Below are 15282 nucleotides of genomic sequence, written 5' to 3' on the forward strand. Positions count from 1 at the left end.
GTCCCATAATTACTGCAGGAGCTGGGAGCAGATCCCAGGCCCACAGTTGTCCTCATCAAGGCCTCCCTTCTCCCTCAGAGAATCTAGGAGTATCAGCTGAGCTGGTGCAGAGGGCCCTCTAGGTATAAGACATGAACTCTAGAAATTGGAGGCCATGGCTGGACATGGGAGAACTGGACCCCATTTGGTTCAGGAGCCCCGGCTTGAGTCTCCAGGTGTCCAGCCAAGCTCTATAGCATTTGCATAAGCTGGGAGCTGACCCCTCTACCCCGAGCTACTTAAATTACCATTTTTCTCTCGCTCCCAGAGGAATGGCAAGTCCTCTGTTTTCCTGTCCCTGTATGGGTCAGCGTCTTCCCCGAGACGCACAAGGTGCCGAGTGAATGTTTGTTGAATGACTGACTGACCTGCTTCCCCATCTATTCCTGCTGATCTCTGGGCCTCTTTCTATGACTGCTGAAGGGAGAGTAAAGTTTCTCCTCAGGAAACCCTGCCTCTGGGCTCCCAGCTGTGTCCGTCCTTCCTGGCCCCTGCCTCTGCTGGTCCATGCACACACAGGCTTGGTCTCATCTCAGTAGGAGGGAGCTTGGTTGCCAGATGTGTGAGGTGGATGGAAACACGTCACAGCTGGTCTCTCAATGCCGAGTCCACCCTCATTTGAAGCAGTGAACAGACATTGTCTGACCTTCTCTTCTGGTCTACAGCTTCTTTCCAGCTTTTCACTTGGGGTGACTAGTCTTCCTGTTGGATTCCCCACCCTTTTCTCATGTTTACTGCTTCCCTCTCTCCTTCCCCAGCTCCGTCTAGGACCCAGCCTCTCTTCAGTTCCCTGGGCCTGTGCAAAATGAGGTCCAAATTCGCCCCCTGCCTTTATCTTCATTTAGCACTCCTTCCTCAGTTCTGCCCACTTTATTACAGCCCCGTTCCCACTTTTTCTCTCTCATCCTTGTTCTCATCTGTTCCCTACAAGTCTGTTCTGCCATCCGCCCACTCACCTGGGACCTCCTGCCCTGCAAGGCCCTTTGACTTCTCCCAGCAGCCCTGGGCCAGGTGGCTGTCATCCCGGCACAGCCGGGGGGTCTGCCCCTTGGCCAGGTCTCCACAGTCCTGCGTGTGGCTTCAGCACCAGCTGCCACCTTCATCATACAGTGTCCACATTCATCCACCACCCGGTCCTCCGCGGGGGTTCTTGTGGCATATTTTGAAGAGGGGGTATTTTTGAGATTTCTCCATTCACTCTTCCACACCTTCAAGAAGGAGAGTGATTATGTGATGTAAGAATAGATATGAGAAAGGAAAGCAAATAATAGGAGCTTCAGCCTGGACTCCATGACCTGACAAAGGGCTCTTGGGCCAACACTGGGTTCCATTTAGCTGATGTGGCTTGAATGTGGAAATATTAGAATTTCTGGGAAATCATGGCTGTTGGGAAAATTGCCACAGTAGGTCACTGTTTGTAGTTGAGGCTGTGCCTTCTTAGACCTTTCTAAATGCCCTTGCTGGTGCCCTCGGTGGGTCTGGAATCACTTCACCATATGGTGTGGTTTGTGCCATCATGATTTATTAGGGACAGGAATTCCCAACCATTGAGAACTTCCCAATTCCTAGGCTTTGGGCTAGGGAGTCATGTCCACGGTCTCATTCAGTCCTCACGTGGTCCTATATAGGGAGTAGATTTTGTTAGTCTCATTTTACAAATTCAAATTTTACAAGTGAGATTATGGAGACTCAGAAAAGTGCAATAACTTGCCCAAATTTATGCAGTCAGTAAACAGAGATGGAATTTGACCTGTTGATCTCACTGACCCAAGGCCTGTGTTGGTCTTATACACTAGTCCCTGCCCCCTGCCCCAAGGATTTGCATTTTCTGTGTCTCCTTTTGGGAGAGATAGTCTTTTAGTTTCTATAGCCACACAATGAGCAGATTGGCCTCTGGGAGACATCCTATAGTTCATTGCCAGTGTCCCTCCAGGGTGGATATACTAGTTCTCTAAGCTCAGGGTTCTCTACCTCCCAGCAGGGAAGTGTAACAGTTAACACTGTAAGAGCAAAGCAGAGCCCCGAGGAGCCCTCAGCCTTTTGAGAAAAGGGTAACTGATCGTGGAGAGGAAGTTTGAGAGTTATGCCAATTACCCATTTCTTTTTCGGACTTGTTTGACCACTAGCCGCAGCATTTCTGGACCACATTAGCTTAGCTTAGTCTGTTATAAAATCAGTCTTACTCATTTGCTCTTTTGTCTTTTAGTTTCACTGAAAGTTATCACAAGAACCAGCCACATGAAATATGCTTCTATATTTGCTGCAGGATCATTACTGAGTACACGGTTCATGACAACACAATGTTCTCTGTCAAAATTCCTATGTCAGACAGTTCTTTTAGAATTTAGTGCCAGGAAAAAATATCCTCCCCTAGGAATTTCTATGCTTCCTTCTTTCTGATAAAGAAAGCCCTGTATATATCACATTTCCCTTTTGCCTTGGATGCCAGGAAGCTCAAAGCCAAATTTTTTTTTAAAATTTATTTATTTAATTTATTTATTTTTGGCTGCGTTGGGTCTTCTTTGCGGTGCGCGGGCTTCTCATTGTGGTGGCTTCTCTTGTTGCAGAGCCCAGGCTCTAAGCCCAAGGGCTTCAGTAGTTGTGGCTCACGGGTTCTAAAGCGCAGGCTCAGTGGTTGTGGTACATGTGCTTAGCTGCCCTGCGGCATGTGGGATCTTCCCGCACCAGGGATCAAACCCGTGTCCTCTGCATTGGCAGGCGGATTCTTAACCATTGCGCCACCAGGGAAGCCCAAAGCCAAATTTGATGCTGAATCATAACTCTGTTAACGTTCACAGATGGCTGATTTGGTTCCTCTTTACTCCCTTGGCCCCGATTTTCTATTTCTGTTTTGATTAGCCTCTCTGTAAGTCCATTCCATGTCCTTTTACAAAGAAGTAGGTATGACTCCTTGCCCTTTGAGGGGCAGGTTGCTATACTGTGCTCTTGTTCTTTCCCCCAGGACTATATCGACACAGAGATGCTGCTGTGTGCAGAGAACGTGAACCAGGACAACCTGCTTTCCTATGCACGCGAAGCTGCAGACTTCGCCACCAATTACCAGCTGCCGTCTTTAGACTTTGCCATGAACCATTACGGACAACCCGACGTGGCCATGTTCGATTTCACCTCTATGTACGCCTCCGAGAATGCAGCCCTGGTGCGCGAGCGACAGTCACACCAGCTGCTCGTGGCCCTGGTGGGCGACAGCTTGCTTGAGGTACCGCCTGCTTTTGGAGCCCCCTCATTCCTGCTGGAAGACAGATCCCCACATTGCTATTCTAACTGGCAGCATCTGCTGTCCTGCAGCCCAAGGGAAGGACAGGCTCTCAGCCAATTGGCAGGACTCTGCCGAGCCCGTCCTGGCCTCAGAGCCTGACCTTTGATGAAATTTAGAGGGGTCAGTTCTGCCTGTATACAGGCAGGAACACTTCCTCTTGCCCCTCTGGGTTTTTCTGGGCTGACTTCTCGGTTGAAGTACAAAATTAAGCGGCCCGGGTCAGGCCATCCTTCCCAGAGCGTGCAGATCCGCAGCTGGTTGGAGACTTCTTCCTCCTCTGGGTGGATTTCTGTGGCCTTTTCAGCATCGAGTTTGAATAGGAACAAGAAAAGAGTGTGGGCCCCAAAGTCCATGGCCTCCCTGCTCAAAATTCTTCCCAGAAAATCTGCAGATGCTAGGATTCTTACATTAAATGAATGATTTCAGAAAGGGTAAATTTTTATCTTAATGTAAGCACTGACCAAAAAATGTTGATGTATTTATCTGAAGTTAGCATCAAATTTCAAACCACGCTTTGGGTGCACATGGAACAGTTTAGTTAGAACTTAGCTTGGTGAATCAATGCTTGCTCACCACTGTGTGCGGACTCGAACCTAAGCTCCTTGCTTAAGCACTCAGCACCCCCTCTGCTTCTGTCCCAATCCTCCCTCCCAGCTTTCTCTCTCCTGGTACTCCCCACCCGTGCTCTCTGCTGCACCCAAACCAGACGGGCTGTTTTTCCATCCGGCTCCGTCATTTTCCCGCCACCAAGCCTTTGCCCACACTGTTCCGAACGGATCAAGATCAGAATCCTATTCATTCTTTAAAATCAGCACGAATGCAACTCTTCCCTGAAGCATTCCTTGATTTCTGTCTCCCCCGCCCAGGGTGGTTTTGCCTCTGCCTTTTTGAGCCCCCAAAGCAATTTTGCTATTCCCGTGTCATAGCACCCTTGCATATGACTTTGTGCTACAGCTCTTGGTGTTTGTGGTGAGTCCCAGTGGGCTGCCTGTCACCTCTCTGTCCCCCCAGTGCCTCGCACAGGCCGGCAAACACCAAGTGCTGGATAGAATGGGATGGCAGGCTGGGGATCACTGGAATCAACTAGAACTTTGCATGTGTCCTTTGCAGCCGTTCTGGCCGATGGGCACCGGCTGTGCCCGCGGCTTCCTGGCAGCCTTTGACACGGCGTGGATGGTGAAGAGCTGGGACCAGGGCACTCCTCACCTGGAGCTGCTGGCTGAAAGGTGAGTATTGACAGCAGGACCCTCAGCTGGAGGCAGGGCCGGGTCAAAACTCAGGCAGGAGAGGGAGTGAGGCTGGATGAACCTGGAGCCTCTGCCCCCTCTCATCTGCCTTCCCACATGTGGCCTGATTTCATCATTGGGGTCCCCAAGGAAACGTTCTCTGTCATGATCTACCTCCCCCAGTGACTTTCCGTGGGCGCCAGGCCCTTAAGCCCTGGATGCCAAAGAGAAATCTTCATCCAGGGCGGCCCTGAAGTTGGGGTTCTTGGCACTGCTGAGACACTGAGGAGCCAGAATGGGTTTAGGGGAAGCTTCCATTGCAGCACTGAGTCCCACTCTGTTGGGGGCTGGGTGCTCTGACCTCCCAGGCCTCTTCTGCTGCTGAGATCCTGGGCTTCCTCCCAGACCCCTGCTGCTGGCCACGTGGCTGTGACAGCTGGTGGACCAGGATAAGTCAGGGCTGGCGGGTGGGGACGGGCCCCTGCTGGTCTTGGGTGTGGAGACATGTGGTCATGGGGGACCAGCCACAGGAGGCAGCGTGGCTGAGTGGCAGTTATAGCAAAACCACAGGTCTCTGGGCTGCCAGCTCCGAGTCCCTGCCCTCTGCCCCGGGGAGGAGGCCAGCCTCACCACCTCCCAGGGTCCCTCCTGCTTCCCCTTGACCGTGTTGACCCTCCCCTGCTTTGCAGATCTCGAGAACCAGGAGGGCCAGGCATTGCTGGGAAGGGTTACGCAAACACAGATCTAAGAAGCTCTTGGGAGCAGGGGAAGGCGGGTGGAGGGGAGGAGTGGAGAGAAGGCCGGAGGCTGCAAGAGCAATCCTTGACCCCTCTGCTCTGCCTTCCTCCAGAGAAAGTCTTTACCGGCTGTTACCTCAAACGACCCCAGAGAACATCAACAAGAACTTTGAGCAGTACACGCTGGACCCGGGGACGCGGTACCCAAACCTCAACTCAAACTGCGTCAGGCCCCATCAGGTAAGGCCTTGCCTGGAGTCCTGTGTGGGTCACCAGGCGCTGAGCGGTGAAAAGTGGGGGGTCACCTAAAATCTTGGCACATCCTTGGGACCCAGGCCACCATTGCCTCTTGGCCCAAAGGTGAGGCCAATTCCTCTCTCTGGGAAAGCCACAGAGTAAAGCAGAGTCAGCATCTCTCTAGCCAACAGGAGAGAACTAGAACACATGTAAGTGTGTGTCCACATATGTACGTGTATTTACGTGTGTTTATTTGTCACTGAGCATATGCATTGCTGAGCATACCTCTCTCAAATAATCTACTTGATCAAATATCAAGTTCTTTCCGTCCGAGGTCCTAGCGTCTATTTTTTCTCCCATTGACTTAGAGTCACACAAGTGTGCAGTCAATAGCACAAAGAATGGTGTGAATTTTAAAAATCAGCCAATTACATATATTCACACTCGAGTTCCCCCACATTTGGGTGGATGACAGATCCGCAGCTCTGTTTCAGGTTGCTGGTTCCCTTGCTGAAGGTCATGTCCTTCGGTGAGAGAGGAAAAGGGCAGCCAGTGTTGATGAGTGGGTGGGGTGGGTTCAGTGACCCTGCAACGACTAGGGTTTGGGGAAAAACTAGCAGACAGCTGTGTGTCCTCTCTCGCTCCTAGGTGAAGCATTTGTACATCACTAAAGAGTTGCACCAGAGCCCTCTCGAGAGGCTGGGCTCAGTGAGGAGATCCGTCGGCCTCTCCAGGCGGGGTAAGTGGCCCTCCTGGGACCCCAGCTTTGCAGGGAGGAGGCCTGCTAGGTGACCACTGGGGCACAGGCCCTGCAGCCAGCCTGGCTCTGATCCAGTGACCTGCATGACCTTGGCCAGGTGCCTCTGCTCTCTGCACTTCACTTTCCTCATCTGTAAAACCGGGACAAGGGCAATACCAACCATAAGATCATTGTGTGGGTTAGAGGCGAGCGCTTGGCACATTAAAGTGAACCAGAATGACTTCCCTGGGACTTGCTTTTCTTTTCCTGTTGTTGCCAGTATGAGGAGTCTTGTCTCCCCAGCTAGATAACAAGCTCCGTGTGCTTCACTCTTTTCCTGGTCTTCCAGGGCCTGGCACAGTGCTGGGCACAAGGCTGGTGCTCAGTGCGGAGGGAAGGGATGATTAAATGACCAGCTTCCCAGCGTCCACCCGGCTGTGCTCAGGTCACCATCCTGCTTAAAGACACACCTGGCTTCCACTGCCTGCCCAGACCTTGCATCCTGCCCGCCATTGGGCAAACTCAGCCTCACCAGCCACTCCTCCCTGCCTTCCACACCCACACGCCCTGCTGCTGCCGGCCTTTAATAAACCATTTCACATAACATGGCAGGCTTCTCTAGATTCTTTGCCATGGCACAGTCGTTTTTGTTTTCCTGGAGATCTCCTTCTGTCCTAGACACTCTTCTAGAAGCAGTCAAATGCACCTCCTCCATGACCCTTTCTTTGGCGAGTTCCCCTGCCCTGGTAGACTCTGGCAGACCCGCTCATGTGCTCCCCTGGCATTGGGTTTCTCTGTTATTGTCACCCACCGCTGCGTCTGTCTTCCCCACAGGATAAGCATGTTGTTGGCAGAGTCCATGTCATCCTCGCCTCTATGTTCCTAGCCTCTAAGCAGGACCTGGCCAGAGGGGGTCTCAGGAACTCTTTCCTGCAGGAGAGCATGCTTCCTGTCCCAGCATCCTGCCCTCCTGCATGCTCTTGACAGGACCCCCTCATGGGGCTGCAACTGTGCCCACAGCCCCTTGCCTCCTGTGCTGTTCCTCCCGGTCCCCACCCGTGGTGGCCGACAGAGCGGGTCCCCAGGGGAACTGCTGAGATTTCCGTAGAGCGCTTCACCACTGTCCGTCTCCTCTTGCTGCAGAGTCAGACATCCGGCCCAGCAAGCTCTTAACCTGGTGCCAGCAGCAGACCAAGGGCTACCAGCATGTCAACGTCACAGACCTGACCACATCCTGGCGGAGTGGCCTGGCCCTGTGTGCCATCATCCACCGCTTCCGGCCTGAGCTGATGTGAGTCTGGGGCCCAGCTGGACCTGGCGAGCCCCGCATGGCCCAAGGGGACCCTGGAGACAAGGGAGACCAGGGCTGTTCTAGATGTAGAATCTTCAGGACGTAGATCAGTATTTCTCTTTGCGTACTTTCAATTTGAATTTTTTCTTCAGTTTGTTCTTTTCCCTTTGCACCGATTATTCTGCCAGCAACTTGTTTGATCTGCGTTCCTTCTATGTAAGGAGCAGAATGACTCAGGCTCAGTGATTGATTGCACTCACACACCAAACCCCCTTCATTTGGGAAATTTGAGTGTTCACACCTTGGAGCTCTACCCTCAAGAGAGGACTTGTGGGCAAGATCTAATTCTGGGGACCAGCTTGAGGGTTTTACAGCCAAAAGAATTAGATTTGTGACCCAGATCCGTTAGCTGTATAATGTTGGGCAAGCCCCTTATCTTCTCTGAGTTTGCCGTCTTCATCTATAAATCAGGAATAATGGCAGGGTCATTAGGAAGATTGGATTATGTTTGTGGAAATGCTTTGTGATGTTGAAAGCACAATACGTCTATCATGTTGTGTTTAAATCAACTGCAGTGTAACCTCACACCCATGAGCAAATTCATCCAGAGGGCTGGATGGAAACCTAGTAAAGTTTATCAATTGGTACCTTTAGGAAATGAGGTTGCCTTGAGAAGGGGATGAGGCTCTCACATCTTACTTTATATAACTTGATCCTTTTATTTACAAGAAGCCCATATCACTTTTGTAATTAACAGGAAAAGAACGTATGGGAACTATTGAAAAGTAAAGTGGTTCATAAATTTTCCAATCATTTTCTGATTTTTTCATCCCAGGTAGCAAATGACATTTTCGTGGCCCAGATCTGATTGGTTCCACCCTGAGTGAGGACAGGGTTAGCGTCTTCTGGCTGAGCCCGCCTGAGGGGTGGGGGGTCGTGGTGGGGGGATTGGAGCAAGGGCCTTGTCACTTGCAGTGCTCCTTATGGCTAAGTTTGCTCAGCTCTGCACCCCTCTGCATCCCCTCCGAAAACTTCACCTTGTTCTGATTCTCCAGCAACTTCGACTCTTTGAATGAAGATGACACTGTGGAGAACAACCAGCTGGCATTTGACGTGGCCGAGCGTGAGTTTGGCATCCCCCCAGTGACCACGGGCAAAGAGATGGCCTCAGCCCCGCAGCCCGACAAGCTCAGCATGGTCATGTACCTCTCCAAGTTCTATGAGCTCTTCCGGGGCACCCCGCTGAGGCCTGTGGGTAAGGACCTGCTTTCAGGATGAGGCTTTGCCAGCCCCTGAGCCGTCTCTGCCCTGTGCCCGCATCTGGCTGCTGTTCACACTGATGTCCTCTGTTCTGGGGCTGACCCCTGCCCTCCCTTTGCCTTTGAGCCCAAACAAGGGTGGACCCCACGCACCCAGACCCAGGTATGTAAGTGGGTCCTGTGTGGCAGGTGCCACATGGGGCTGGCCTGCATCTGCCCTTGTCACCGGGAGATCACTGACAGAGCGGCACCAGCCCTCTATGCAGGCCACTGACAGCTTCAGTTGGGGGTGAGGGAATTATTTTGGAGGGACCTTGTCTCAGTGACACCCCGTGAGCTCTGGGGGAGCAGTGGATGGATCTGGATCTCAGTCTTACTTTTATTTCCTAACAGATTCTTGGCGCAAAAACTACGGAGAGAATGCTGACCTCGGCATGGCCAAATCATCCATTTCTCATAACTATCTCAACCTCACGTTTCCAAGGAAGAGAACTCCACGAGTAAGTTTCGGCCCGGGTTTGTTTAATTTCTTCTTACACGTGGATGGGTGAGGGGAAGGGAGATGCCACGTGCTGGGTCTGTTTACGCTGATAAATTACCCAGATTGAGTGCTCACGAAGACATGAGTCGAACTCAGTCAAGTTCCCCTGCACCATGTAGCCAGCTTCAGTGCCTTCAATGTGGTTATAGGAAGGGCAGGGTAGAGAGCAAAGAGGACATGCTGGTGAGTATTTTTAAAAGTAAATCAGATTAGCTCTGCCTCCTAAGCAGGGAGATGGACACGATATCTCACTTTGTTAAGCAATTTAGATCAAGAACACGATAGCCATTTAGTAGCAGAAGTGGATGATGAGGCTACATTTACATATTCTGTTCCATTCATTTTTTTAATTCATTCATTCAACAATGTTTACTGGGCCCTGTTCATGCCAACTTTAAGGCTGAATGTTTTGTTTGTTTTTGATGAGGGGAGCAAATATACAGAGGTGAGTAATATATGGACCTTGCCTTTGAGGAGCTCAGAACCTAATAAAGAGATTCCCCAATTTTCCCAACTTATGGCACCTTTAGTGTCTTAGTAATTTTTTTTCACACTGCCCCCAGATCAAAAGAAATGCCTAAAATTTTCGTTTGTTAAGTAGTTATATCCAAATAACTTGGTAGGGGAATTTTGCAAGGTGTGTGACAGGCATCACCGTGCTTCCCTAGAAAATCTAAAATATCCTGCGGCTCCTCTCTGAGTTCACTCTGGTGCCACAGGGTGCCTTGGTACGCAGTTTGGAAACCATAGGCCTTATGCGAAATTACAGGGTAATATGAATGACGGCATCTCCATGGAAGGTATAATACAAGTTGCCTTGCTTGATGTGCTCATTTTACAGATAAAAAGTGGAGGCCCAGAGATGTTAGGCTGCAGGGGCTCGCACAGAGCTTGCCTTCCCTCCACTGACTCGGCAGGGGGCTGCAGGCCTCTGCGTGCGTCTCAGTGTCTCTGGGTTGCCAACAGGCTCTTAACCGCTGGCCAGTCATGCCTTGTCCTGCCAACCCCTCCGCCCAGGGTGGGGCTGGGGCCCCATGGCCTCCTTTCTTTCCCTGGGCTATGTGATCAGTGGTCACTTTTTCCCCTGAGGGCTGTGCTCCCTGGAAGGCAGCAGCGGTTTTGCTGACTCTAGGAACTGGGTACTTAGTGCTCTACATGCCCTGTCTCTAGGAAGGGACAGGCTCGGGGGCTGGCGAGGGCGGGTGTGCGGGTCGGCTCGGGTGTAAGCAGAGCAGCTGAAAGGCTGGGCTGCACCCCACTGCCCTGCGCCCCTCTGCTCCCCGAGCTGCCCCACTCAGAGGCTCTGTGGGAGACGCCGTGACCCACCGTAGGTCACACTGAGCGAAAGCTGTCTTCCGGAGCCCAGTCGTCGGCTTGCCCCACCTCAGCCCAGCTGCTTTTCCTTGATGACTGAGGACCCCTGCTTTGGGCTACTCCATCCCAGGCAAGCCAGTGCAGCCTTTCTGGAAACTCTCTGAACCAAACATTTATCACTTTTCTCCGTTCACCCGCTTTCCTTCCACCACTTAGCCCACAGCTGGGAACTGGAGAGGCATGTTTAAACCTTTCACTCACCACACCTCTGTTTACAGAATGACCGAATTGAAACAGCCTGGCCAGCTCTGGCTCAGGAGGTGGGAATGGTCAAAAGTCAGCCATCAGCCAGGCCCTCCAGGCCCTCTGAGGGCGCCGGAGCGGCACTCCACTTCGCCCTGGCTCTGCTAGCAAATGCAGCGGGGATGCATGGGCTCTGCCCGGCCCAGCCCTGGCTGATTTTGGCCCATGTCCAGTCTCCTCCAGGGTGTGCTCCTTGGCTGCCCATCTTGAGAGCGGTTAAAATCCACAGATCTGATTCCCTCGCATGGCCCCATTTAATGTCTAAAGTTTGCCCTGCTTCTCGGATAGGTAGAGAGGTTAGGTCATTGAAGTAAGTGCCTGTTGTGGGCATTAGTTTTCCCACACTTTTTCCTCAAACTGGTGGGTTGGTGGGTGTGCAAGGCCACTGGGTCATATTCTGCCCTGGCACTAAAACACCCCAGCATATACTGTCCACCACTCAACGCCAGTGCAATGGTCCGACCACGTGCAAAGTACCTTCTCCCCTTTCTATCATGTGTCTTCTTCTTATATCTGGATCTTTTTTTGGTCTGGAGAAATCTGTTTGCAATGCTCTTTGGTCTTAACATGTCTCATGACCAAAGAGTACTGAGTCCACTCCAGGTTGCCCCTGGACACACACAGAGGAGGTCTGCACAGGAGACTGAAAACTGCACACGTACACGGGGCTCCCCCGCAGTTACACAAGAAGATGTCAATGCAATTAGACATGCAGTTTTCACTGCCCTGGTTCACGTGCCCCCACGGACTGGAGATGCAGGCTAGGCTGCGCTTGCATGACTTTGTACACCAGAGCTCAGTCACATGATCTGTATGTACCGGTGCATCTGTATTTGGCCTCGCCCCCTCCCCTCGTCCCTCCATTCCCCTCCCTCCCCCCTCACTGACTTCAGAGGACCATCTTGATACGGGGATTGAGCAGCCCACCTTTGTTCACATGTGGGGTCTTAATCTGAAGAGGGCTCATTTTTTCTCTCCTGAGCCAGTCTTAATGGTCTCTCTCCCTCCTGGAATTTTTTTTTCTTTTTTTAAATTTAATTAATTAATTTATTTATTTTTGGCTGTGTTGGGTCTCTGTTTCTGTGCGAGGGCTTTCTCTAGTTGTGGCAAGCGGGGGCCACTCTTCATCGCGGTGCGTGGGCCTCTCTTGTTGCGGAGCACAGGCTCCAGATGCGCAGGCTCAGTAATTGTGGCTCACGGGCCTAGTTGCTCCGCGGCATGTGGGATCCTCCCAGACCAGGGCCCGAACCCGTGTCCCCTGCATTAGCAGGCAGATTCTCAACCACTGCACCACCAGGGAAGCCCTCCCTCCTGGTTTTTGATGTTGGTGTTAAATTCTTCTTTCCTCCCTAATCCTATTTTCCTAATAACATCCAAACTCCAGCAAAAGAGAACAACTTTGGGCAAAATTGAAGGCTCTTCCTCCATCCAGAAAATTGTTTATTTTAGAGAGAATGACTTTCCCATTCCACACCAAGAGGGTTGTGCCTCTGGTGAGTGGTAACCTACTGGGGTTGGTTATCTCTGAAGACTGGATGGCCCACGCCTGGGGAGGAGGAGAAGAGCTTAGGGATTCTGTTTTCCTCTTAAAGAAAAGCCCTTGGTCTGCTGCAGATCTGCCTCTGTCCCAGTCAGCAGCTAGAAGCCTCGTAGCATGGGACAGTTCCTGGAGACTCCAGAGCTCTTGTCACCAGGCTCACAGGTGACATCTGAACACACATATGTGGTCTCCATCTCCTGTGTGTGCCTGTGAGTGCATACACACACACACACACACACACACACACACACACTGCCTGTCTGCGCTCTCCTCGTCTTACCACACATGGGTAATGCCTGGATTTATGTCCACTTCAGTTATGACACATCTTATATTACATACATAGTCGAGGTGCCTGATCTTTGTTTTCCCCATTCTGGGCCCATTCCTTGAGGGACAACACAACACAGAAGTTGTCATTTGTCCCTGGAAAGTCCATCCTAGAAGCCAGTTGGGTGGCCCCAGGATTTATGCTGCTCGGCTGGCTGATTCTGACCCAGGTCCTCCTCTAGCGCTGGCCCTGGTGGAGTGGGGTTCACAAAGCATGACTCAGATCAGTGTCTGGTCTGAGCTGGAGGGTCCCCCTCCCAGCTCTTCTCCTTGACCCTCCTGCACAGACACTTTCTAAAGATCCAGGGGCAGTTATGTAAGAAAGTGCTTCCTCCATTCACCCAATCATTCAACACAGATTTACTGAGTCCCCGTATTATGCTGAGTTCTCAGTGCTGGGGGCACAGCAGTGAACAAAGAGGGCCAAGGTCTCTGCTGGAGGGAGCTGACCTTCCAGTGTGACTTCCTAAGTTCCTCTCACTCCCCTTCTCCAGCTCTTTTCACAGAACCACCCACCCAGCAGCCACAACTCCCACTAGGGTTCTCGTACTTCTCAGTACGAGTCTTCAGAGACTTGAAGACGGCTTAGGGAGTCAACCCAGGTACTGATGCTGCCCAGGTCAGTTAGCACAGGGCTTAAGCAACGTGCCCGCCCCCATCCCACCCTGGGCACCTGTGGTCTGCAGGTCGCTGCTGAGGGTGATTGCTCTCCTGTCCTCTGTGTAACCGCAGCCTGGAATTCGGCACTGATTTATAGAATGGGGATGCAAGCTGAAACCCAATCGACAAATACGTATTTGGGTCTGGTGAGGATTCAGCACATGTTCAAACCTCTCAAAGTTCCTTTGCTTGTCTGCAAAATATCGTAATAACATAAACATTGCATTGCTGCGAAGACAACGTTGAACAAGTGTGAGCTGCAGGTCTGAGCTCCTTCTCTGGCACATGGAAGGGGCTCTCTAAGTGATGGTCCCCATCCCATACTGACTAAATGAAGATGCTCGTTTTCTGAAAACGGTAAAACTAGTTGGGTTGACCACTGGCTTCCGTACTGCAACCATGATGGATCCAGCATTTTACAGTGTCATAGCGTATTTGCTCCTCTTGTTACATTTTGAGGAAGGCAGGGGACATGTTCTCATCCCAGTTTTAGAGATGGGGAAACTTGGTCTTAGGGAGATTATAATGCAGTGCCATATAGGTGGTAAATGTCAAAGCCAGAACTAGAATTCAGATTTTCTAATTCTGTGAATAGCACTAACCTAACTTAAAATGTCTAACACTTATATAGCACTTCAGAGGAGAAGAAGTGTCTTATGTACATGAATTTGTTCATCCTTACCATAACTTACTTATGAGCTAGATAGTATAGTATCTTAGAAGTGAGGAAACTAAAGTCAGAAAAGTTGGGTGATTTTCCTAAGGTCACTTAGCCGGGAAGTAATTCATGTCAGAACTCGAACCCATGGCTCCATACTGCTCTGCCATTGAAGGGAAGAACTCTCTTGCCAGTGTCACTGACCATCTTTCTAAATATCATTGTGGCCACTATACTCTCAGAACACTGCCTAAAATGGCCAACCTCTCTTCCTATGACCTAGATCTGAATTTCTCCACCAGCTAACTAAATATAAAGTTGGGGCTAAAATCACCTTAAGTCAGGCAGTATGGGAACGTGATTATCTTGTGATGATCAAATAAATGATGAGATTGGTAGACATATGTCTTTGATTTTTTTTTAATGGAGAACACCAAGTAGTTTAATAAATGCCTTTTGATATATTAGAATCTTTCAAATCATTGGGAAGTAATGATAAGAAAGTATCTTAGGGTGAAAGGGCAGGAAAAATTAATAAGAAAAGAAAGTGAGTTATTTATTTATTCTCATACTCTCTCGGGGCACAATATGTATTTTCCTCCCCCTTGTACCCCAATTCTCTATAGTGCTAAGCAGAGTCCAAGGAGAGGGCGTTACGGAGGCATTTCTGGCTCCCCAATAGTGATATACAGATAAGAAAAAAATTAGATAAATCTCTAGATTTGTGTTTTCTCAAGCTTTTTGTGTTAACCTAGCTCTTCTTCATAGCTGAGAATCAGTGCTTCCATGATAAATCCATCAGGAAGAACAGAGGCCCTTTGGGTTTGTGTGTTGCTAACCATATAGACTGCATTTTATTGTCCCAGGGGTCAGGCTGAATCACAGGAGCTGATGTTGCCCCACCCACTTCCTTTCACCCCTCCCCCCGCAAGGATCTGGGGGTCTTTTTAGGTGCTGCTGCTGGGTACACTCCCCCCAGGAGGGTTTTCTGTGAGCCTGCGGCTAACACACTGGGTTTGGATCCACGCAGGCTCAGTTGGACCAGTCACAGCAAGGGCTGCTGAATGCAAGAGAGTAAGACGTGTTGCTCTTTGAGGGAGAAGCCAGGTCCTCATTTAAGGTGGAAAC

The 15282-nt window shown here is 50.7% G+C and overlaps 1 protein-coding gene across 6 annotated transcripts in view; it reads left to right on the forward strand.

Moving 5' to 3' along the window:
* LOC118899967 (F-actin-monooxygenase MICAL2) overlaps positions 1-15282 on the forward strand; it is a 223234-nt gene that overhangs the window by 101723 nt on the left and 106229 nt on the right. For all 6 annotated transcript variants that reach the window (XM_036862051.1, XM_036862052.1, XM_036862054.1 and 3 more), the window contains 7 exons: positions 3002-3259; positions 4430-4545; positions 5396-5522; positions 6168-6258; positions 7402-7549; positions 8605-8804; positions 9202-9308. In XM_036862051.1, coding sequence (XP_036717946.1) covers positions 3002-3259; positions 4430-4545; positions 5396-5522; positions 6168-6258; positions 7402-7549; positions 8605-8804; positions 9202-9308 — 1047 coding nt within the window. The remainder of the gene's footprint in view (positions 1-3001; positions 3260-4429; positions 4546-5395; positions 5523-6167; positions 6259-7401; positions 7550-8604; positions 8805-9201; positions 9309-15282) is intronic.

The sequence above is a fragment of the Balaenoptera musculus genome, chromosome 8, assembly GCF_009873245.2.
Source record: "Balaenoptera musculus isolate JJ_BM4_2016_0621 chromosome 8, mBalMus1.pri.v3, whole genome shotgun sequence".
NCBI classification, from domain to species: domain Eukaryota; kingdom Metazoa; phylum Chordata; class Mammalia; order Artiodactyla; family Balaenopteridae; genus Balaenoptera; species Balaenoptera musculus.